The 25,221-nt window shown below is 43.7% G+C and overlaps 1 protein-coding gene across 1 annotated transcript in view; it reads right to left on the bottom strand.

The window, feature by feature from the left end:
• CAMK4 (calcium/calmodulin dependent protein kinase IV) overlaps positions 1-24,142 on the bottom strand; it is a gene marked incomplete at its 5' end in the record, with an annotated part of 267,128 nt that extends 242,986 nt beyond the window's left edge. Inside the window, one exon of the mRNA XM_055555476.1 lies at positions 23,369-24,142. Within this exon, the coding sequence (XP_055411451.1) occupies positions 23,369-24,142 (774 nt within the window). The remainder of the gene's footprint in view (positions 1-23,368) is intronic.
• Positions 24,143-25,221: the final 1,079 nt, after the last annotated feature.

Here is a 25,221-nt window from a genome sequence, read left to right as displayed (position 1 = left end):
TCCTCTGATGCCCTCTTCTCCTTCTACCCTCAATCTCTCCCAGCATCAGGGACCTTTCCAATGAGTCAGTTGTTCGCATCAGATGACCAAAATACTGGAGCTTCAACTTCAGCATCATTCGTTCCAACAAGTATTCAGTGTTGATTTCCCTTAAGACTGACTGGTTTGATCTCCTTGTAGTCCAAGGGAGTGACTAAATGCCAATAAAGAAAAAAAGCTGGCACTTAGACACTAATAATGGATAACAAAATATAATAACAAAGTCACCAATTTGGGTTCTGTGATACTATTTTGAGGCCATTATCAGAAACAAACCTGCTGTTTTAAGAAAACCCTATAAAGAAAACCTTTCTTTAAAGAAGTGCACCACACTGTCAATCAGGTAGGTCCAGGCCAAAGGACTCTCCCAGCTCCCACAGCTCCCTGACGTACAGTCGCATCACACCTCTGCAATGTGAGAGCACTCTGAACTGCCTGGGCCAGGTCCTGAATACCAAATTGGTATGCTTGGCCAATTTGCTCGTAATTTCACTATATCTTAGATATAATGTGTCTTGTGTCTGGGACCTAGTAAATTTACTTGGGTCTGGGACCTAGTAAATTCAACATGGAATTCACTTTAGAAGAGGCTACATGATAGTTTTAAGAGAATTAGCTTGGATCAGACCGATTCCTAGACCAAGCTGTGCCACGGCACTTACTGCCTGTCTGACCTGGCGGGGTATTGCTCTCCCCTGCTCTACTCCCCGGGTTAATAACGCCTACCTGGCAGGTTACTGTGAGTGCTGAGGACAATAAAGATAACATTCTCAGCTCATGGCACATACCTGTTAAAGGTCAGCTGCAATTACTGCATGTGATTTTGTCTACTCAATGAAAGAACACACGAGATATGTTTTTATGTTTTATAGAAACTATATGCATGTGTGTGCTCAGTCGTGTCTGACTCTTAGCGACCCCATGGACCATCGCCCCACCAGGCTGCTCTGCCTGTGAAATTCTCCAGGCAAGAATACTAGAGTGGGCTGCCATTCCCCTCTCCATATAAACTATATAAAAGCATACTAAAGTCAATCAACAATAAATATATTTGTAAATTTATAAAACATTAACTCTAACCCTGAAACAAATAATTGTTTGGGAAGATAAATAACTAGATAAAAACAATTATGCACATATACAAATACAAAAAGAAATGAGCATAATATGAATAGTGATTATTTCTGAGTAATGGGATTGACAGCAATTTTTATTGTCTGCCTTTTGTTTATCATTTTCAAAATTTCTACACTCAAAAAAAATTGTTATAATTATTTAATGTTTAATACATTTAAACATACTGTATTTATTTGTAATAAATATACACAAAAAATATTATCTAAGTATAATATTTAGGTTATTCACTGCATAATCTTAGGAAAGAAGGTTTTAAAGACAGCTCTTCTCCAGTTTTCGGGCTATTGTTTCAAGCAAAACAGGCAATTTTAGGATTGCCTCTGTCCTTAGGAAGAAGAAATCTTTCAAGTCTTACAAGGTTGGGCTTTAACCACAACCTCTTGACCTACAGCAGCTTTAAAGCCTCTTTTCTTTAGAACAGTTAGGAAAGGAACAGGAAATTAATCTAGTCACTTTTTCTTGCAGAAACTGGCTTTTTTTCAGGCAAGGCTTTAGTAGGGCCCCTGCTGCAGTAGGCAGGAAGGAGAACAAACAACAGTTCCCCTGCTTGCTTGCCAGCATTCTCGTGGGATCCAATCGCACTTGCTATTTTAAAACAGTTTCTTTTGATTCAACTAGTACCTTTCTAATAATATCAGACTTTAAATTTTGATTTGTTTTCCAAAAATGTTTCCTTGTTCACAACATCCATGCAGACAAGCTCTGGTGGCCCTCATACAGGAAGCAGCTCAGAGGATTTGGCAGGAATCCAAGACACAGCTCATATGCACAGGGACACGCAGGTGACGATCACACCTGCCTCTCACGCTCCCCTGTGCTCCAGACAAATGGCTCCACCCACAACATGATTTGATCACGGGTCACAGTCTTTCACGGGGACTTGAAGCCACATCTAGACTTTAAACCATCTCTAGATCAGGTGACAGTCCTGAGAGGGTACAGCAGAGAGAATCGCAGCTCTGTCTGATCTAAGAATTCATCACAGTAAGAATGGATTTAAACAGAGTTAAGAGGGAATATTTTCCTTTTCCACGAATCAGGCACAACACACGCCACGCCCACTGAGAGTGCAGCGGCGTGCTGAACACGGTGAGTGGAGTGAGGTGAACAAAGCCAAACCAGCGTCTCTTTCAGTCCTGTCCATTCTCTCACTTGTTTTCTATGGATTTAAACGATCTCTTAAGTGGAACAAACATATAGCCTGTCACATTAAAAGAGTAAAAGTAATAAAATGAGACTTATCGTGTCCAGAACAAAGAACCTGCTTTACCATAGTAAACGGTTCCCCAAAGTGAGAAAATCTCCAAAGGGCAGAAAACATTCTAAAGTTATTACAGTTTAATATCTGCCAAAGGAAAGGGGTGGCTCTGAGCAAATATGAAGATCATTAACACTGTAACCATTCACTTATCTAAAAGTATTTCTCCATCAACATTATTGAATCTCCACTTGGTGAAAACACAAAGTGTGATCCCAAAGAGTCTTATAATTTAACAGAGAAAGAGGAGCCCACACTAATACATTTAAGAACACAAACAGCAGAAACATACAAACAAACGAAACTGCCCACAATTACAGTAAAACCTGTTTTCTCGGTCACAGTTTAATCCAGTGTTTCCCACAATGTATTCGCTAGTCCAGTGAGACAGTCTTCAGGGGAAGAAAAAAACATTCCTAATCAAGTAAGTATGAGAAATAGTTCAAAACATAGTGTACTGGAGCACAGTAAAGAATGGAATATAACCTATATGTCAATGTAATGTACATTAATATATGTTTAATACAGTATTTCTCACATTTATTTAAACACAGACCCCTTCTTTAGTATTACAATTATTAACACCCATGACAGTTTCATACATTAACTGTGTTAGAATGTACTAGACTGCTGCTCAATTACACACCAGTCTTGATGTTTCTGTGAAGGCATTTTGTAGATCTCATTAATGCCTATAATTAGTTGACATTAAAGTATAGGAGGTTATCCTCAAGAGTATGGGTGGGCTTCATCTCACCAGTTGAAAGCTCCTAAGAACAAAACTGAGGTTTCCCTGAAACAGACTACAGAGTGAGCAGCTGCTCCTGCCCGCCCTTCAATCTGGGGCTGGACAGCCTCCACGTCACATAAGCCAACTCCTCGAAATAAATAAATAATATTTAAATATGCATTAAATTTTGTAATATTTATAACCTAAATCCTTAAACGTGCATTTATGTGTGTGTGTTTTAATTACTGGTTCTGTTTCTCTGGTCGAACTCATTGATAAAACACCTCAAGAAACTAACATTTTATATAACTTTCTTTAGAGACTATAATACAGTCCCATCTTCCACAGCATGACTGCAGTCACGCATCAGGAGTGTATTCCTGAACCCCACCTAACCTAAGGGCATGATGAGCACTGTCAGCTGCTGCTCTGCCTCTGTCCTGCCAGCGCCCACGCCCAGGCTGGAACTGCCAGAACCCTAAAGGCAGACCCTGACTGCGCTCACTCACTCACTCAGTCGTCCGACTCTGTGAGCCCATCAACCGCAGTGCTCCAGGTCTCTCCGTCTGTGGGACTTTCCAGCAAGAATACTGGATTAGCAGTAGTCAAAAACGGTAATCTCTCCCGCTTTGTCACCATGACTTGTTCAAGTGAGCTGGTGATACAGACTGAAGACAGTAAACGCACTGGTGACCTTGCCACACTGATTCTGCTGTATTCAGTGGTAGCAGGAAGTGAAGATCCCTACTGTCCTGGATGTTGGTGGTTAGTTCCCAACATTAGGACTCTAACTGCTACATTTTGCTACCATGAGGAATGCTGGCATGAAGATAAACCAACAAACTTAGGAGGGCAACACTGAAAGAAACCAAGAAAAGTGTTCCAAGTAAAAACACAGGTAAAACCTGAACAACCTCTGGACTTTACTTACTTCAGCCAATTAATCCATTCCATCGGTAAAGACGACCTGAGTTGGCTTTCTTTCGACACTTCAGCACATACTTGTGGAGTTGCACCTGCATGTAACAGTGTCCTCTGGGGCAAGGCCGCCCACTCCAGTATTGTGGCCTGGAGAATTCCATGGACTATACAGTCCATGGAGTCGCAAAAAGTCAGACACCATTGAGTGACTTTGACTTTGACTTTTCACTTTTTCTTTGGGGCTTCCCAGGTGGCACTAGTGATAAAGAACCTGCCTGCCAATCAGGGGACGTGAGGAGGCAGGGTTCGATCCCCAGGTTTGGAAGATCCCCTGGAGGAGGGCAGGGCAACCCACTCCAGTGTTCTTGCCTGGATAATCCCATAGACAAAGGAGCCTGGGGGGCTACAGTCCATGGGGTCACACAGAGTCTGATTCGACTGAAGTAACTTAGCACGCACGCGTAACACTATCCTAAGTAATTAAAGGGAACACAGAAGAGGTAAAAACAGTATGTAAAAATATAAAAAGCTCTGTTTAAGGATAAATACACCAGGAAGGGCAGCAGAAATGGGAAAAACGATGTCCCCTAAATGATTAGATCAACACAAGCCTTGTGCTACCCAGCTCTTCAGAACAGATAAAGAATGTACGTGTCTGAATGAATCTCAAACATCAGGGCTCCTTGAACATCTTTGAAAACTTGATGAAAGCTGTGGTCACGTCCGTCAGAAAAAGACTACACATAATATTTCAATATCAATTTCATGAGTCTCACGTTGCCCTACCACATAGGAGGTCTATGGATTAAAGTTAGGAACCCCTACTCTACATAGAGGTAGGAAAACCCATCAGCACTGATGTTCGTGAGCAGATATAGAAGAACAGAACTAGAAATGTGGTTTGGCTGAACACAGCTTATACAAACTACAGTTATTTGTGAGAACCATTTACTCCTGGGACTGACAACACTGTTCACATGACATTATACAAACACCTAAAACAATCTCTGGAGAAGGCAATGGCACCCCACTCCAGTACTCTTGCCTGGAAAATCCCATGGACAGAGGAGCCTGGTGGGCTGCAGTCAATGTGGTCGCTAAGAGTCGAACACGACTGAGCAACTTCCCTTTCACTTTTCACTTTCATGCACTGGAGAAGGAAATGGCAACCCACTCCAGTGTTCTTGCCTGGAGAATCCCAGGGATGGGGGAGCCTGGTGGGCTGCCGTCTATGGGGTCGCACAGAGTCGGACACGACTGAAACTTAGCAGTAGCAGCAGCAGCAACAGAATCTTAAGTTTTATTTACATCAGTAAACTTTGTCTATGAATGCTCAGCATTTCATGGCATGCAGAGCATAGTTGTTACAGCTTTAAAAACAGGTAAGGGAAAACTGATCAGCAGATTGACAGGAGGTTAAGAGGTTTAGAAAGTGATATCAAAGAATCAATTTAGGAGGTGGAAGTCAAGTGGAACTCACCTGTCACTTTTTAATGGAATTATGAGGATAAAAACCAGTTACAGGGGCCAAGGTAGAAGTTGTTCGAGAAAAATTTAAAACTGGCTGTGCTGACTCATATCAGAGAAACCAGACTAAGAAAAGAAAATTAGATATAGCATTAAGTATTGTTACCGTTGCATTCTTCAGCACAGGCTTAAATATAGTCATGTGAACAAAAAAATAAGACACTGTTCCAAATTTCCCTGTTACAGATAATGAAAATCTCTGCCATTTCTATCAACAATAAATAAAAGTAGTTTTTCTTATCAGTTAAAGGAATTCAAACCTAACTGGACAACCTATCACTATAGTCAGCAAAACTACTGGGGTTAGGAAAAAAGACAAGAGTATTTATCTAAAGAAAATCAGACGTTGGCAACATTAACTGAAATTAAGAATAAATATCTAGTATGTTTCTCTTATAAATAACTTTTAGAATCAATAGCATCCCTGGCTGTAAGAAAATAGCCTTGATCTCATGACATCTGTTGGCACCATAAAAATACTTCCATGTAATTCTTCCAGTTCAAGTACTGTTAAATACTGCAGTAATATATTAATTTAAGCTGAAACTCTAATATTTTGGCCACCTGATGTGAAGAGCTGACTCGTTTGAAAAGACCCCGATGCTGGGAAAGATTGAGGGTGGGAGGAGAAGGGGAAGACAGAGGATGAGATGGTTGGATGGCATCATCAACTCAATGGAGATGAGTTTGAATAAACTCTGGGAGTTGGTGATGGACAGGGAGGCCTGGCGTGCTGCTGTTCATGGGGTCGCAGAATTGGACACAATTGAGCAACTGAACTGAACTGAATATATTACTCAATTCATCTGTTCAAACATTCAGCTTTCCTGGAGTCAGAAAGAACAAATAAAGGAACTTACTAGTGCTATAGTTTAACACAGGTAGCCATTTTAGAGTGGATGGGACACATACATTGGCTAGTTTCTTAATGAATTGTATAAGAATGAGAATCTCAGCCCCACAAAGACCAACCAGAACAGAGTGCACTCTGACATGCATGCTAAGACTCCTAAATATGGTAACAATACTTGCAGGGACAGAAGTGTTTTTTACAACCTGAATGAACACTGTCCAAAATGTGAAAGAAATGGAGTGTAAAACATTATCCAATGTTTAATAGTTTTGCTGCATTTTACTTTTTAATACTATATCCTCCTCAAAAAGAAAAAAAAAAGCACAATATACAAAGTAGAAAATAGTGTCAATTTAAAAATCACAATAGAAACAGTTTCTTCAAGATTAAGAAATATTGTATTCTGAAATAATTCAGGAAAGCTATTGGAGGAAGAAATAGGAGTGTCTTAATTTAAGCCTTAGACTCTTAAATGACACTCACTAGGAAAGGAAGTGTGTCACAGAGTCAGAGTACAGAGACCAAGGTTCTGGTCCACTTCTACTGCTAACTAGCTTTGGAGAGCTGGGAGACACATGTGCCCTTTCTGTGCTCAATTTCTAAGGTGCTGCCCAGCTCTTTTTCTTGATGAAAGTGAAAGAGGAGAGTGAAAAAGTTGGTTTAAAGCTCAACATTCAGAAAACTAAGATCATGGCATCTGGTCCCATCACTTCATGGCAAATAGATGGGGAAACAGTGGCTAACTTTATTTTTCTGGGCTCCAAAGTCACTGCAGATGGTGATTGAAGCTATGAAATTAAAAGGCGCTTACTCCTTGGAAGAAAATTTATGACCAACCTAGACAGCATATGGAAAAGCAGAGACATTACTTTGTCAACAAAGGTCTGCCTAGTCAAGGCTATGGTTTTTCCAGTAGTCACGTATGGATGTGAGAGTTGGACTGTGAAGAAAGCTGAACACTAAAGAATTGATGTTTTTGAACTGTGGTATTGGAGAAGACTCTTGAGAGTCCCTTGGATTGCAAAGAGATCCAACCAGTCCATCCTAAAGAAGATCAGTCCTGAATGTCATTGGAAGGGCTTATGTTGAAGCTGAAACTCTAATACTTTGGCCACCTGATGCGAAGAGCTGACTCATTTGAAAAGACCCTGATGCTGGGAAAGACTGAAGGCAGGAGGAGCAGAGGATGACAGAGGATGAGATGGTTGGATGGCATTACTGACTCAATGGACATGGGTTTGGGTGGACTCCGGGAGCCGGTGATGGACAGGGAGGCTTGGTGCGCTGCAGTCCATGGGGTCAGAAAGAGTCGGACACGACTGAGGGACTGAACTGAATGAATATGTGACAAAGTTAAAGTTGGTGCAAATGAGACCTCAAAGCTACAAAATGATTAACATTTTCTAATTTTAATGCTCCTCTTATAAGAAAAGCAAACTGTAAAAATTATACAGAAAGACTTATCTATAGCAGTTATTTTAAACTATCTCCCTCAACCATCTTTTTCTCTACAGATATTGAAAACCTTAAGGTTATACCAAACATTATTTTCAATATGTGAAATGCAAAAGGACAGCAGTTATTTACAAATATTAAGATCTTTCTTGGATCACCTCAAGCTCATGCAGTCATGCAGTGTCTACTCCATGACTCTACATTGTATGTAAGCTTCTCACTAGCCAAAGTAATGTGAACTTGATTCTTAAAAATTAACAGTTTAAGATATAAAATTGACACCAACTATCAGAGAAGGGAATCAAGTGTTGAAGAAACACTGACCAAGTTTATAAATTCAAATTCAGTAAGACCAGTCAATCTTAAAGGAAATCAACCCTGACTACTCACTGGAAGGACTGATGCTAAAGCTGAAGCTCTAATACTCTGGCCACCTGATGCGAAGAGCCGACTCATTGGAAAAGACCCTGATGCTGGGAAACATAGAGGGCAGGAGGAGAAGGAGAAGAAGGAGGTGAAAGAGGATGAGCTGGTTGGATGGTATCACCGATTTGATGAACATGACCTTGGGCAAACTCCGGGAGACAGTGGGGGACAGGGAAGCATGGTGTGCTGTAGTCCATGGGGTCACAAAGAGTTGAACATGAATTGGTGACTGAACAACAACAACAAAGACTAAGTAAATGTTAATAAACTGGTGCTCAACTAATCAAAAGCATTAACAGGTTTTTCCAGGCTGGAAACTGCACTTGGAACCAGCAGGTGAAAGTGTGGTCAGAACTCAGAGGAACACTGGGTTCTCAGTCCTGAGAGAGGTGTGTAAGTGACCACATGAGCTGTCCCAGGTCCAAGTCCTGATGGAAACATACAATATTCAAGATGAACCAAGTTTTATGTTTTAATAGCTGAGCCTCTAGTTCACAACAAAAACTCCTGTGCCAGCTGCTGAGGAAACAACACACCAGGAGCTGGCAGGCGTGGGCACCTGGAAAGCCCACAGGTTTGGACACAGATGCAGAGTGGATATCATGGGGGTAGTGCCCGAGGCAGCTCCTAGATAAAGCCAAAACACCATCACCTTCCCATGAAGTCAGCCTCAGAAATGCGTTCCGAACAGCTGGGAGAGGAACAACGCTGGGCATCTGAGAAAGAAAAAGCGCATCACTCTCCTCCAGCTACGCTTGCCCCACTAACCTAGATTAACTCAGGTTGGCTCCTGAGACACAGCACACCGATTCTGAGGTTTGTGACCGAAGTCGGAAGGGTGTCCAAGTGGAGAAAAGGGGCATATGGGGATTCTGGCAGGCTCAGCTGCCTTACCTGCCACAGCACAACAGACTGGGGGACTTAAACCAGAGAGTTATTCTTCATGGATCTGAAGGTTGGAAGTTTAAGATCGGGGGCCAGCACAGTTGGGTTCTGGTGAGAGTTCACACCTTAGCTTGCTGACAGCTGACTTCTTGTTGTGTCTTCATGCGGCAGAGCGCGAGACCACGCTTTCCAACCTCTCTCCTTATGAGAGTGCAGATCAGATCACGAGGGCCCTCCGCCAAACACCATCACAATGGGGACGAGGACTTCAACACGAGAGCCATAGTGGGGACACAAGCATCAGGCCGTCACAAGGAAGATAAAAGGCAAATGAGGTGGATCTGGGCTCTGGTAGGACAACAGGAACAAGAAGTCAGGTAACAGTAACAGGGAGGTGCTTGTGGGCTGAGGCGCAGCCAGCTCAGTCCTCGGCAAGCAGCGACCTTCCTTCCTCCCCCCCTAGAGTCTTTCTTTCACCATACCACCCCCTCTTTCTGTCATCAAACACAAGATGAGGACAAACAAACATTTGAGAATACTTATTTTGACAGAGCATAAAAATCATTACTGTGAAGTTAATGACCCTACTTAGAAGTTAAGTCAAAGGGTGACTTTTTTGATAAAGAATTAGATAAAGAATTAGACATCCCAATAGATGATTTTTAGGTAAGAACCGCAAATAAAGCCCGACGCATGGTGGACCGCTCCTGCTCTCCTGCCTGACCGTCTCCTTAACTCCTCCTCCACCCTAGGGCAGGCAGGACATGTGTACAGGACATCAGGACATCGCTGCTTGCTTACACAGCCACAAACGGGGCATGAGTCAAGCCTTTTCAAGTAGCTATTCCTTCATTACTTTTAAATTTAAATAATTTTAAATGATCCCTTTTCACCATTTTTACTTCCACTAAAAGAATAAGTACATGTCTCTAAAAAGAGATGAAGCATTTAAAAAGCACAAAATAAGAAAAAATTATTCAAGATCTTCCAGCACATTTACAAAGCCTTTGGAGGTTAGAGCCCTACTTACTCCAAAAGCTATTCTGTCTCCTGAACACACAGTAAAGAACTAAGGCAATCATCTGGAGATTGCCTGATAATCAACTGGAAGAAAACACAGATGCTTGTGGCTAGAAGGTAACTTTGAGGTGGATGATCTAATCACAGAAGGTCACATTATTCCTAGTCATTCAGAGGTTGTTGTTGTATAGTCGCTAAGTCATTTCCTACTCTTTTACAACCCCATGGACTGTAGCCTGCCAGGCTCCTCTGCCCATGGAATTTCCCAGGCAAGAATACTGGAGTGGGTTGCCATTTCTGTCTCTAGGGGATCTTCCCAACCCAGGAGTTGAACTCAGATCTCCCGCAAAGCAGGGTACTTACCACCAAGCCACCATGAGGCCCTTTAAGACAGAGCAGCCTGATAAAAGACTGGAGCCCAGAATGTTACAAAGGACTTTGAATTGCAGAGGCCCTGCTGGTATGACTGACTCACTCAACAAATATTTAATGAGTGCTCACTATACCAGGCATTGCAATTGGTCTGAGGACACAGGAGTGAACAAAGAGACAGGACCAAGGTCTGGCCCACAGAAACTCACACTCTAAAGAGAGGGGCAAAGACACTGAATCAGTAATTTCACAGTGTGCTGGTTTAGCAAAGGACCTGTGTAGGGAAATATCTTGAAGGAAGAGAGATTTAAGAGTGCATTTGTTTTCCTGCAGGTGTTCATCTAATTCCTCAAATATTTATTCATTCACTTGTTTTGCACCAACACTTACTAAGCACGTATGGGAGGCAGCTGCTGCTGCTGCTGCTAAGTCGCTTCAGTCGTGTCCGACTCTGTGCGACCCCATAGACAGCAGCCCACCAGGCTCCCCCGTCTCTGAGATTCTCCAGGCAAGAACACTGGAGTGGGTTGCCATTTCCTTCTCCAATGCATGAAAGTGAAAAGTGAAAGGGAAGTTGCTCAGTCGTGTCCGAGTCTCTGAGACCCCATGGACTGCGGCCTACCAGGCTCCTCCGTCCAGGCAAGAGTACTGGAGTGGGTTGCCATTGCCTTCTCCGATGGGAGGCAGCTAGAAAGCTGGAGAAGGGGGCTTAGTAGTAGGCATGAAAGATGGGTAAGACTCAGGGCTCCTCTGTCTGACAAGCAGACACTCTGGTGGTGAAGACAGAAAGCATTTCCCTGGAAGACAATACACGGATGAGGCGGTATGAGAATGGGAAGGCCAAAGGGGGCAGGGGGGGTCTCCTGAAGGAATTGGGAGGGCATCTCAGGCCAGGGGAGTTTCACTCACAACCCCTGGAGATCTGAGGCCCATAAAGGGTCCCCGGAGAACGCCAGGCAAGGCAGGAGCACAGCAGTCTGACGAAATGGTCGGGAATCCAGCTACTCCCCGCTCTGCACTTCAGGCTCGCTCCTCATCTGAAAAAACGGCGCCGGTGATGAGATGATCACCTTGTCCTTTAGTAAAATAATTAGCAATGCACATTAAAAAACAAACAAAAAAATCTCAACACCCAGTGAAAACAGTCCGTGGTGGGAAGAAGCGGTGGGGAATACGGCACTAAGCAGACAAGCTGGGGTCACGCTGCTGGGCAGCCAAGCGAGCTGACCAAGGCGCTTCCCAGCGGCCTCACTGGAACCCTCCTCGCCACCTCCTACCTTCTGCTCCGCCGGGGGATGGTCCTGAACTCAAGCGCCCACCCTGCGGCTAAGTGTCTCTACACGCGTGACCTCCTTTCATCCTCATGGCAACCCTGAGGCGGATGCACCAGCGATCTTCACTGCACACGGAGGCCGGGAGACGCGCCCCGCGCAGCGCCCGCGTGCGCACCGCCCGCCTCGGCTCCGCGGCCTCCTCGCCCGCCTCCCCGCCCGCCTCGGGCTCCGCGGCCGCCTCGCCCGCCGGGCCCTGCTGTCCAGGACGCTCTGCCCGCTGCCCCGGCCTTAGCCGGCCCCGAGCGCCGGCCCGCCCGCCCCGCCGTCCCCTGGCTGAGGCCACCTGAGGGCCTCGCCGCCATCCCCGGGCCCCAGGCGGGAACTGGGCCCCGCAGCCCTCGGCCCGGCCTAAGCCTCACGCGCCCTGGGCGCCCCGCTCGGCCTGGACTCGCCACCTCCTCAGAACCTCGAGACCGTGTGCCTTGAATTACTCATTTACTGAATTACACAGTTTGAATTTGGATACATTTAATAACATATCTTATTTTCTCACTGGCTGTCCTAACAGGGAGCTTTGAAGCAATAAGATGAACTTGAATGAAGAGGTAGCAGTGCATTTATATCTTGTTAAAGGGAACACTTGGACTGACTAGCTGTTACAACTAAAGAACACCTTTGTGTGTGAAAGTCCCACATGGAAAGTTGTCATTTACTAAGTTCGAGTCCCTAACTAACTGTCCTTTCAAGACAGTACAAGACGTAAAGCAGACCAAGCTAAAAAGTACAAGATACGGTACAATGAAAGGGAAAATGCAAGCAAAGTCCCTACTAAACAGTCCATGAAGACTGAAAGTGGGAAAAAATCATTCAAATACTGCATTATAGTCATAACAAACGTGTGAACATAACAACAGATTTGCAATCCCCTACTCTTCTCTGTTCTGGCTTGTAATATTAGTCAAATACTCTCCATGACAAAGAAAGTACCGTTTTAACAAAAAATGCTACCACAAACTAGTAAAGAAAATGGTGAAGAACCCATTACATGCATTGCTTTTTTAGCAACTCATTCTAATCAGAATGTTGTCTCAAGTCTAGCTATTTAAAAAAAAATTTTTTTTTTTTGTGCACCTGGTGAATTTTTCAACCATATCACCCTGAAGCATGACTTAAAAAGTAATTAACTGATGACAATGCATTGGTTAACCAAGTTAAATTCAGCATCCTGGCATGAATTACCCACAACTCTTCAAGCCCTGACCATCAAACACTTTAGGAAAATGCAGTCAATAGCCTAAGCCAGCAGTTGACAAAATTTACCATGAAGTAAGTTAGGTATTTTGAAACTGACATTCTTGCTTATGAATTCTGGGTTCAACAACCACACACACACACACACAAAAACAAACGTCAAAACCAAAATTCATTTAACCCTCTGCTAGATGGGCAAACTGTATTCCTTTTCTCTCTTTTTTTTTTATTTTGCCATATGACTTTTCGTTATAATGGCAGTTAAGCTCTTATCAAAACCTTTCATCAGGTAGTCTTAAAATGCGTAACAAGTGCACATATGAGTCCACTTCCCCTTTCTGCACAAGTCACACCTTGCAATATGATTTCTTGTTTGCACTTTGATCTATATATTTGCTTTAAAATAATTTTCATAAAGTAAAATATTAGTATTTAAGTAAAAAAACTTACTCAGTAGCCACTTAAAACTACTATTCTTTGATCCAGTAATCGTCCAACAAAATGTTTTGAGCACATGCTCCCAAACTGTGTATACTTATGTACCTATAAATTCAACACATATGTTGCTAAACCAATATGTAATGTTCTTTTCAAAACATTTATAAAACACAAAAATTAGAAAAGTAAGTAAAGATAGATTCTCTTCTACATTCTTTTAACATCCCAATATATTATTCACCCTCTGGGTATGAACATCCAACTTTGGAGACCTCTGCTTTAGTTAAGATATAAGTGACTGCTTTACTTTAGTTCTAAAGTCTATTCAAATGAAAAAGAAATAATTTTTTTTTAATGCTTAAAACAGTCTCAAGGGACCTTAGTTAGTCTACCTGTGATATATGCATGGCTTATAGAAGGATCATTCAACATGCAGATAATATATTAGTAAATAGAAAAATGAACTAAACTTTATTAATTAGAAGCAAATAGATTATTTAGCATATTACTTTTGTAATATCTATCATTTCAAATATAAGAGAATGATCAATTGAAATTGATTTAATTATTATACACAAAATAAATGACCCTCCAATAATCTTTGAATGTGAATGCTGATCATGATGTGGAAATTCTATGGTATGGAAATTTAAAGTACACCCTTCAAGTAAAGTTACTTCATTTTCAAAAGCAAGAATGATGAATGAAACTAACCAATGTACTATACATATAAGAACTGCAACTGATTTAGTTTCAACATATATAGAAAAAGGATGAGCATGCATTTAAAGACTGTGCCCACTAAAAACACTATTAGGTTGACATGTCCCAAGTAAAAGGGAGATTAAAGGTAGTTACTTGAATAAATGAAGCTTTGATGTCATTTTAATCTGAAATTTTCATGTATGTGAGGAGGAGTAGAAGTTTACCTTGACTGATCTAGGTCTTGGGTCAGCAAACCATGGGCTAAGGGCCTAAGATAGCAGCCACTTATTTTTGAACAGTCTGCAACTGAAGAATAGTTTTTACATTTTAAAATGGTTTTTAAAAATCAAAAGAAGAATAATATTAAGTGACATAAAAATTATATGAAATTGAAATTTCACTGTCATTAATAAAGTTTTCCACTGGTCATGTAGAGTTGTGAGAGTTGGACTATAAAGAAAGCTGAGGACAGAAGAATTGATGCTTTTGAACTGTGGTGCTGGAGACAACTCTTGAGAGTCCCTTGGACTGCAAGGAGATCCAACCAGTCCATTCTAAAGGAGATCAGTCCTGGGTGTTCATTGGAAGGACTGATGTTGAAGCTGAAACTCCAATACTTTGGCCATCTGATGCGAAGAGCTGACTGATTTGAAAAGACCCTGATGCTGGGAAAGATTGAGGTCAGGAGGAGAAGGGGATGACAGAGGATGAGATGGTTGGATGGCATCGCTGACTCAATGGACATGGGTTTGGGCGGATTCTGGGAGTTGGTGATGACAGGGAGGCCTGGTGTGCTGCCGTTCATGGGGTCGCAAAGAGTCAGAAATGACTGAGCGACTGAACTGAACTGAATAAAGTTTTATTGGAACACAGCCATGTGCATTGGTTTCTGTGTTGTCTGTGGCTGATTTTAGTTAATTATCAGGGTTGAGAGTTGCCAGAGAAAACTGTGACCCTCAAAATCTAAAGCAGTTCTGTCCCTTTCCAGGCTCTTTACCCAGTACAGGCAACTGATCTTAATCCCCTCAATCCCACACTTCCCCTTTCTTATCCTATCCATGGAGTGCAGAAAGGTTGTTTTTTTTTTTTAAACCAACATAGTAAATTCTCTTTTACCCATCCCCCTCAGTTATCTGCATTAAGAGTTAGAGGCAAATGCTGTGTTCCACATCTTTACCCTAAGATGCAGCTGCTTCTATAGCCACCTTTTGCTCTCATAATGGTTACTTTCTGTTTTAAGTATAATTTTGGTTTTCAGCTGATACAAACTCAGTCATTTTTTTCACAGGCTTTCTTTGTTCTGATATCAGCTTACCCTTCTAACCTTATTTCTCATTACAATATTCATACTTTATAAAATTTGCAAAATACATTGTATACCCCACATTTTTCTGCCAAGTTTTGCCTTTTTTTTAGAATGTAGTTTCCACCTGGGATACTCTTCACCAAAGCTCTACCTCATTAAAATCCTGCCAGATTAAAAAATAAAATAAAATCCTGCCAGAATTCAAGATCTACCCCTCCCAAAGAAGACACCTCAATCTTCCCAGTCAAAATTATCACTTCGTTGTAAGTGAGATTGCTCAGTCGTTTCCGACTCTTTGCGACTCCATGGACTGTAGCCTACCAGTCCTAGGGATTTTCCAGGCAAGAATACTGGAGTGGGTTGCCATTTCCTTCTGCAGAGGATCTTGCGGACCCAGGGATCCGACCCGGGTCTCCCGCACTGTACTCAGAGGCTCTACAGTCTGCGTCACTGCTGTGATTCTCCATCTCCATATGGCGCGCGCGTGCTGAGCGCACAGGCCCTTCTGTCCAGGCATTCTCCAATAAGAATACTGGAGTGAGTTACCGTGCCCTCCTCCAGGGGATCTTCCTGCCCCAGAGACCGAACACACGACTCTTACGTCTCCTGCACGGGCAGACAAGATTCTTTACCACTAGCACCACGTGGGAAGCCCCTCCATCTTGTATTAGTTTTATTTGTTTATCTCAGATTAACTGTTGCTGCCTTATCAGTAAACTATGCATGTGGATGCCAAGCAGGGTTTTATTTATCACATTCATTCATACGCTAACCTCTTCCCTGTCCACACCCTGTCCCCACCCCTCCCCACACCATAAAGTGTCCAGTTCATAATATTCAAAAGATCAGACTTGTAACACAGAGGACTTCAAGCCGCATGAAGATATGGAACTCAATAATAGTAAATCAGAAGACGACAACATCATTCTCTTTTCAATTTTCAATCTTTCTGATTACATCAAGAGGAAAACCTCAATTTGTGCTACTATGGTTTAAACTCTCTAATCTTTGATAATCTCCCTTTTTAACAAAGAGAAAAACAATTCTAGGCTTGGAGCCTTCTGGAGGCAAGCATTTCTGCTATAATTTAGTAAAAATGCTTTGTTTTTATTGCTTCTATTTATGGCATGAATACTGGTTTTCAATTTAATGAAAATAAGTAATCTCAGTAAGTAAATTTAGGTTAACCAAAATGAGGTGATTTAAACAAAAATATTAAGCAAATTATAGCACAAGGGTTATGTATATACAACAGAAATCAACGGTATTACATAAAAATGGAAGAAACATTTGATTGTAGCAGATAATCAATAAAGCAAAATGACTTTAATCCATCAAACTCCTTGTTAACTATCTTACGTCACTAAAAGAAAATCACGCAAAAGACGAGCTTCCAGCTTCTGAGACACGGGTTCTCAAAAGAAGAGGAGGTGACATTTGAAATGTCTAGAGACACTTTTTGGAGGAGAAAATGGCAACCCACTCCACTATTCTTCCCTGTCTGGCGGGCGACACTCTATGGGGTCACAAAGAGTCAGACACGACTGAGCATACACACACACACACACACACACACTCAGACATGTTTGGTAGTCACAACTGGTGGAGCAGGCTCAGGGAGCTACCTGCAGCTAGTGGGTGAAGGCCAGGGAGACGGCTCAACATCTCACAAGGCACAGGACGGCCCCACAACGCAGAGTTATCCGGCCCCAAACCTCTACAGCGCCAAGGCTGAGAAACTGCTCTGAGAAAAAGAGCAAGCTGAACACGTCCTACCCTCTGCCCACAGTTATAAATCGTCCTCCGTGCAGCACGGTGTCCGTATTTGATCTTTGTCACAGATAAGATTGCTGAGGAAATCTCCCACCCAACCTTTTATTATTTTATATCTCCCACACAGCCGCTGCCCTCTGTCAGCAATTAGAGTTTTAAAAACAGACTGCACTGGGGCATGTCCTTTATATGCTAATATTATGCCATCAATATTTAGATCAAACTTCCTAATTAAACCATGGAAGTTATGACATTTTCAGATGATCCTGCATTATCAAATAGATTTTTTAAAATAACTGAGGTAAAGATTAATACAATTTCAGTAAAACCTCGACTCTAACTGCTATTGATTTCATGTAAAGTTCTTTGACTTGAATTATATGCTTCATTGACTCAAATACTATATTTTGCAGAATAAAGCTGACCTTGAAATTTTTTTAATTCAATATTTTTTATTATATACATTAGCTTTCCTGAAAGGGAGTCTAAAGAGAACTACTTTTTAATCTAGCAAAAATAAAATCATTAACATAAAACAATATAACTGTTAGTAGCTGAAATAGTTCACTTGGCTACCACTCAGTACTTTATTCTCAAAACCATTATTGCAAATACATAATCCACACAGATGTGTCTGAGGGTAAGTGTTTACAAGAAAGGTCTTTGAAGCTCTTTTGTGGTTAGTGTTTTCGTTCTCTTTTTTTTTTTTTTCCAAGTAGAGTTCACCAGAGCAACTTAGAAGCAGACAGCACCTGGGTCTTTTTATGTTTTGTTTTGTTTTGTTTTTTTCCAAATTAAGTTATTTTTACCCTTGCAACAGTATTTAAACAAGGAAAAATACTGTATTCTTAAAGTAATGATGTTATCATTATCTTCATTACCTTGCCTTAAAGGTTCTTTACAGCGACAGTATTTATAAATTTAGCCTTTACTATTTATTAACTTTAGTAGCTGGCATAGCTTGGAGGTATTTCATGCCTTTGAATTCAAACTGGTTTAACTCTTAATTCTGACATGCCTGTGGTAAAATGATGGTAAAGGTGAAACTGAATCCTTTTCATTTCAGAGCCACAAAGCACTCTGCCAACAGCAAAGCAGCATTATTTTGAACAGGAAAAAGTTATAGAGGTGGCGGTTATCAATACTCACACTACCAAGAAAGAAAACCAAATGCTGAGTGAGATTAGGATCACAGTTGCACATGTTTTAGGGAGAAGATAAGCAGGTCACCAGATTATCCTTTCCTTGGGGTTCCCAGAACTGAGATGATCATAGCAGGACCCACAGTGCTGGCCCACTTTGTTACCATTCATCCATTCTCTTCAAAATCGTTTACAGAGCACCTGCTGGGTACTGAGCACTGTGGTAGGCAATGAGTACCCAGCAGTGAATCAGCCAGATCTACAGACCCTCAGCGTTGGTGCAGAGTGTGTGCAGCCCCAGTTGCTATTCTCCCACTTGCAACCCCACCTCGCTCCTGAGTCAACTGCCTGAGAAAAGAATCAGGTGCACCAAGAACAAGAGAGGGGCTGAACACGTACACTTTAAATTCCTGCTGCTGCTGCTGCTGCTGCTGCTGCTGCTGCTGCTAAGTCGCTTCAGTCGTGTCCGACTCTTCGCGACCCCATGGACTGCAGCCTTCCAGGCTCCTCCGTCCATGGGATTTTCCAGGCAAGAGTACTAGAGTGGGGTGCCATTGCCTTTAGTGAGACTGAAAAATAAAAACCACAGCATCCCCCCAGAGCTCAAGAAACCCCGCGCAGCGAGTGTGGCAGGACGCCCGCGGGCAGCTGCCGGGCCCACAGACCAGTGTCAGGGAAGACGGAGAACTCAGGAGCGCCGGGAGAGCGGAGGGAGGGCGCGGACAAACAGAAGGACAGGGCAGGGCAAAGAGGGTCTGAGTCCTTCTCAGCCAGGAGCGCAGGCTGCAGCTGTCCTCTTAGAAGATGCACCCTCTGCTGTTCCCTTACAGGAAGCATTTCCTGACCATCACCCGGGAACAAAGTTAGGTGTTACTGAGTGGAATACGGCCCTGCTCAGGCCTTTGGATTCCTCTGCTTCACAGTGAAGATGCTCCTGGTCCAGCCTCCTGAAACGCTCAGTCAGTCCAGGAGATACTCCAACCTTCTCTTATAGAGACATCAGAGTTTTTCCAAAAGTGTTTGAAAGGGAGACCCAATCATGCTGGAAATAAAGACGGGAATTTTTCTTCTCAGAGCTGCGCCATCGGACAGGACTCAGTGTCACCGACTGGTCTGCACAGCTCCTCTCAAGAGGACTGGCACAGAGTCAGGCCTAAACAGTCCTTTTAAAACTGAGTCACAACCTACCGGTGGGATGTGGAATTACATGGGTTCAGTCAATATTTTTAAGAAACTAGGATAAAATCAAACAGCATAGAATAGGAAATATCAGAACACATTGTTGGTAATAAGAATAAACATTATTTTATCAAACTTCCCCCCATTTTACACACAGATATGACTCATTATCTAAATCTATTTGGTTCTGAGCAAGGATACACATAGCAAGGGACCCTATACAATTATAATTATATGGGGCTGCTATGTAAGTTTTTTAAAAATTGTGAACCAACTCAGGGGAGGGATAGAGCAGGTACTGAAAGTCATTAGCCCGAAAAAACTATAGTGAAGTGGCATGAAAATATTTTAAACGTTTTGATTCCAAAAAAAATCAATTTCAACTCAAAAAGAGAACAGAAGTAGATTTTTCAACCTTTTCCCAAAATACTTTAATTATGTGATTTTCACACTCTTATTCTTTTGTCCTAATTATCTTTCATTTGCTTCCCTGAACTTGTGTGTGTGTGCTGCAGGGTGGTAGGGGGACACACATCTGATCTTGTGACAAATATCCTTTCAATCTCATACCAAAGACAGGAACAAAAGCTGAGAAATAACCGAAGCCCGAACCACAGAGCAGCCCAGGCCAAATTATGTCCCTCTGTTTGCCAAACCACCAGACAGGATCTTGGCCACAGGGAAGCTCGCTTCTCTCTTGGAAAAACCTTTGAAACACCAGTTTCTCAAATCACTGGGCAAATGACCAACCACTCTCTAGGATACAGAGCCCTGAATGGGATCAAGGCCAATTCATCTTTTTAAGTAGAACTAAATTTGTTGTGAACTTGGTTTTCGTGAACTTTTAAACAAATTTTATACACACAGCAGTATTTTCAAATGTGGTTTTTAGAAAAATAAATTAGCTTACCTGAAACTCTTAAACAATTCCTCTAACACCCTACCGTTCCTGACTTACCTGCAATCTGAAAAAGCTATGACACCCCCGGTCTGACTGTTTATATGTGGGTCGGTGCTGTGAGCGCCACGTGGGGACTCCAGGTGGTTACAGCCACAGGAATTTTCTTCCCCGAAACTCCCAAATACATCCTCAAAGTATGATGATGCCCTGATGGTCATATGTCCAATATTCTTGAAATCAGGAGTCACTAGCTTACAACAGGTTACTGCAATGGATTACTTTCTTACTAAATCTACACTAGGCTGCAGGGAACAGTGTACACCCTGTAACTAACCACAGTGGCTCCACACAGCACCAGGGACATTGTTCTCTTACTCTGAATGACAACCGTGTTACTAGGAACTAAATGTTTGGGCTTTAGCGTCACCACTGGCAGGGAGACTTGGTGCAAGACCGAGAGGAAAGAGAGGAAAGGCTTGAAACCAACTGACTGAGCCTCAAGTTTATCACTAGTGGGGTAAGGAAGCACACTTTTGTCACTCAGTCAATACCTACAATTATAATTCTGTTGAATTCTCTGGCTTTCGAGATTCTTAACAATTATATTTGTAACATGGTTGTTTTTTGATTTAGGTTTATTTTGTTGAAAAAAATAAGGTTTTGGAATTCCCTGGTGGTCCAGTGGTTAGGACTCTGCTCTTCCACTGCTGGTTCAATCCCCAGTCAGGGAACTAACGGCAGTCATGCTGCGGCAAAAAGACAAGCAAGCGTGCAAAGAAATAAACAAAACATTCTGATCATGAAGTGACAGTATTTCCCAAAGTCTCAACCAAATGGAGTACGCATGCACCTCACCAATACTGCCATCTACAGAGAACTTGCCTAATATACTTGAATACTGAGAAAGAGGACAGGAGGAACCATTTTTAACCTCTTCTCAAAATATTTTAATTCTGTGATTTTTATAGCAATCAAATGACTCGATGGCAGAGTGCCAGTCTGAGCATATATAACTGATTTATAGTTGTGCTCCAAAATTACTGCACAATACAACAAGTTTTTTTGAAAAACATAACAAACTCCAAATTCCTTAGGTTTTTCCTATGAAGTCTACCATTCTGTATATGTATGCAACTGGTATTTTCCCATATTCCCATTCATTACATAAAAGAAAGTTTCCTGAGTTAAGTTTGCGACCCTTAATCACACAGCTAATGTGTGCTGAGGTTAAGTCAGAGCCAATGAGGGGCATCTAAGGTAAATGTCACTCAGAAAACAGGCAGATTTGGTGGTGGGACAGTCCCTATACACCATCAGGCGCTTCCTCTACTAGGTGGCAGTTTCTGAAACTCACCAATTTTAAGCAGGTTATCACTTTAATCAGAAGTTTACAGGGTTCCACTGCAGCTCATCACACAACTATGTAGGCTTCAAACCTTACAGAAGGAGATGTTTTATTTTCAGCTATATTAGGGAATGCATGCAATAGCAGATCTTTAGATGAACATTGAAAAGCTTGATCAAAACAGGATTTTACATATTAGTCAATGTTTAAATATTCTGCAAACCTTTTCAAGAGTGGCAACTCCTAAATTTCAGTCAGAAGTTTTCCCCTTCTTACACACCTCTGCACTCAGTGGGCCATTAACAGAGGCAATTCAGAGAGAAGTGGCCCTTACACAGTCCCACTAAGGACCAACATCCAGAATCCCATACTGTAGTCTCCAGTGACACTAAAAAGAAAATGACTGCTAACTCTATTCCAGAAAAAAAAAAAAAGAAAGAAAGAAAGAAAAAAGAAATTTGCAAAGAAATATTAAGTATAGAAGTTTCAACTTGTTAACGGTTGAAATTGCATCTTTAGATTCCATATAATAAAGGGTCTGATTCTAAAATGAATATTGAAAAGAGGTCTCCCTACCTATGAATAACAGAAAGAAAGGAAGAAAAAGGAAGGGGAAAATATTTTTCAGTGGATAAAAATATAGGAACATATGGCATCATGCACATGGCAAGATCACTACCTGTTTGGATCTTCAAAGCAGGGATGAGGGACATTTCTGCAACCCCAGGGAGATGGTTTTCTGCATACATAATTAAACAAATCACTCCAGCACGTCAAAGAGCAGCAGAACTCTTCTCACTAATTACCACTGCCTTTCCTTTAAAGCCACACTAGTTCATTATTCTGCCTTCAACTCCCTTAAATGATTCATTCCCCTTCACTCCTGAGCAGACTCTGCGGGGAAGCTGGTGTTTAAGTTTAATCTCCAGTGCCACTTGCTTTGGAGAGCTTGATGAGGGGAAGGAGGAAGAATCGAATCTAATATTTCTGTCAAGATTTGGAGAGGCATCCTCCGCCCCTCATCCCCAAAAAATAACTAGACAGACAGGACCCTCTGGCAAGCTATAATCGCGATCAGAAACGCCGCTTGGGCAAGCAGGGCCCACGTGCGGTGGAGCTGTCCCACGGAGGCGGCAGCCGGAGAGGCGGCGGCGGTGGGGAGGACCCGGGCTGCCGCCCGCAGCTGCACCGGCCTGGGCGCGCGCGGGGACGCCGGCTCGCTCGTGAACGGTCCCGGGCTCTCTCCCGGAGCCGGCAGCACCCAAGGGCCGGGAGGCCGGCCCCGGTATTCCGGGGAGCTGGAGCCGCAAAAGGCAAGCGCCCGAAGCGCGCCGCGGGCAGAAGCCCCAGCCGGCGCCCAGGATGTCCGGCTCCTCCAGGTCCGAGCGCCTCAGCCCGCCGCCCCCAGCCCCCCAAGCCGCCCCGACGTACCGTCCCAGCTCCGACTCCACCTCGAAGAAATCGCCCAGAGCATCCCTGTTGGAGCCGTCGACCCAGTAATCCGGAACCAGGCTCCCGGGTCCCGGGGCCACGGTGGCGGTGACCGAGGAGCAGGACGAGGCGGAGCACGAGGGCGTCGTGACTTTGAGCATCTTCGCGGCGGGACTCCGCTAGCGCCGCCGCCGTTTGCCGGAGCGAGGAGCCCCCGCGCGTCCCCGCCCGCGAGCGCCGGCGCGAGCTGCGCCCTGCAAGCGCGCCCCCGCCGGCCCCTCCGCGCGGCTGCGCTCCTCTCCGCGCGGCTGCGGCTGCCCTCCGCGCGGGCTGCGCTCCCCTCCGCGCTCGAGAGCGTGCGGGGGCGCGAGGGACCCGGAGAGGGTGCAGGAGAGCCGAGCCGCCCGCGGGAGGGGCGGAGGCTGTGGCCGCGAGCGGCGCCGCCCCGCGCTCCCTCCTCCCGCACCGAGCCTCCCCGCCCCTCCCTCTTTCCCTCCTCTGCGCGGAGCCCGCGGGGCGGCTCCGGATGCGGGAGACTGGGTGAGGCCCCCGGCCGGAGCATTCCCCTCCCCGCCCTCCCCCCCGCGCCCTCCCGCGGGCGCCGGGAGCCGCGGCAGCCGCTCTGAGCGGACAGCGCCCGGCGCGCCCGGGGGCACCTGGGCCGGGCGCCCTGCACGGCGGCGTCACGGGGACCCGGCGGTGGTGGTGCCACCCGAGCGCGCCCGGTGCGAGGCCCTCCACAAAGCGCCAGCCCACCAGCCGTCCCGCCTGCCCCCGTCAGAGGGCGTGTCGGTGGCTGGGGTGTCCGGCCCGCGGCCGCCGGGCCTCGGGAGCCCACGCACAGAGCCGGGAAGGCGGAGGAGGGGACGCGCTGACCTGACTCTGGACGAAGTCTCCGGCGGGGACAGCTGCTGCCTTGCTGCTGCGGGCGCCGCCTCCTTGGCACTGCTGGAAACCCTGAAAGGGCAGCTATCTGCTGTGACTGGCTGACTCCAGCTTCTGAAGGCTGGCGACAGAAGTGACCGGAGAATTCCAGGTTTGGAAGGGGGCCTCTGGAAGCCAACTAGTCCAGCTCTCTGCCTTAACGCGGGACTTGGCGTCATTCATGACAGAGAAGACTGCTGTATTTAAAGCTCTTTCCTCTTCCCAGTAGAGCTGTCCCATCTCGTCTTCTAATGTCTGTCCATCAACCTTCAAGGCTATCGTTCTAAGTATTGGTTAAATTTACATTGAATATTTCTACCCTTGAACATTTTTCTTTTTAGATTTCAGCAGAGATGAAAATAACTAGTCATTATATTATGTAATGAATTTTTGTATATATAAAGACATTACATCACATCCTTCTGGCTAAATAACTTTGAGCCCTTTATTTAATCTTACTTCACACGTATTAGTCTTTTTTTTTTTCTTTCCCGCAACATGTACTAAACTCTTTTCAGTGTGTGTCCATTCCTGATTATACCAGTAAACATGGTCCAATAGTTTCTTCTATTACTGATTAATTTATCACTGTTAAGAGCTTTTGTGCTATATTGGTGGACTACCAAAAATAAAACAAAAAAGCAAAAAGCCCAAAATCTAACTAATTAATGACAGGAATGTGACTCATTTGATTGAAAATTAAAAGTAAATTCAGAAACTATTCTTCACAGATAATTATATGAAGATCAGCATATGATCAGTTTACGAATGGCCTAAAGAACAGCAAGTACATGTGGATTCACACAAATGAAGTTAATACCAGATTATATTCAGTAAAATACAAATGCTCACATGACTTGTAACTTCAGAGAACGAATTCCGTAATCTTCATGTTACAAAATGGAAGTTCACAAACAAAGCAATCTGAT

The sequence above is a fragment of the Bubalus kerabau genome, chromosome 1 (assembly GCF_029407905.1).
Source record: "Bubalus kerabau isolate K-KA32 ecotype Philippines breed swamp buffalo chromosome 1, PCC_UOA_SB_1v2, whole genome shotgun sequence".
In the NCBI taxonomy this organism is placed as follows: Eukaryota; Metazoa; Chordata; class Mammalia; order Artiodactyla; family Bovidae; genus Bubalus; species Bubalus kerabau.
The sequence above is the reverse complement of the archived record's forward strand: the minus strand, read 5'-3'. Positions and strand labels throughout refer to the sequence as shown.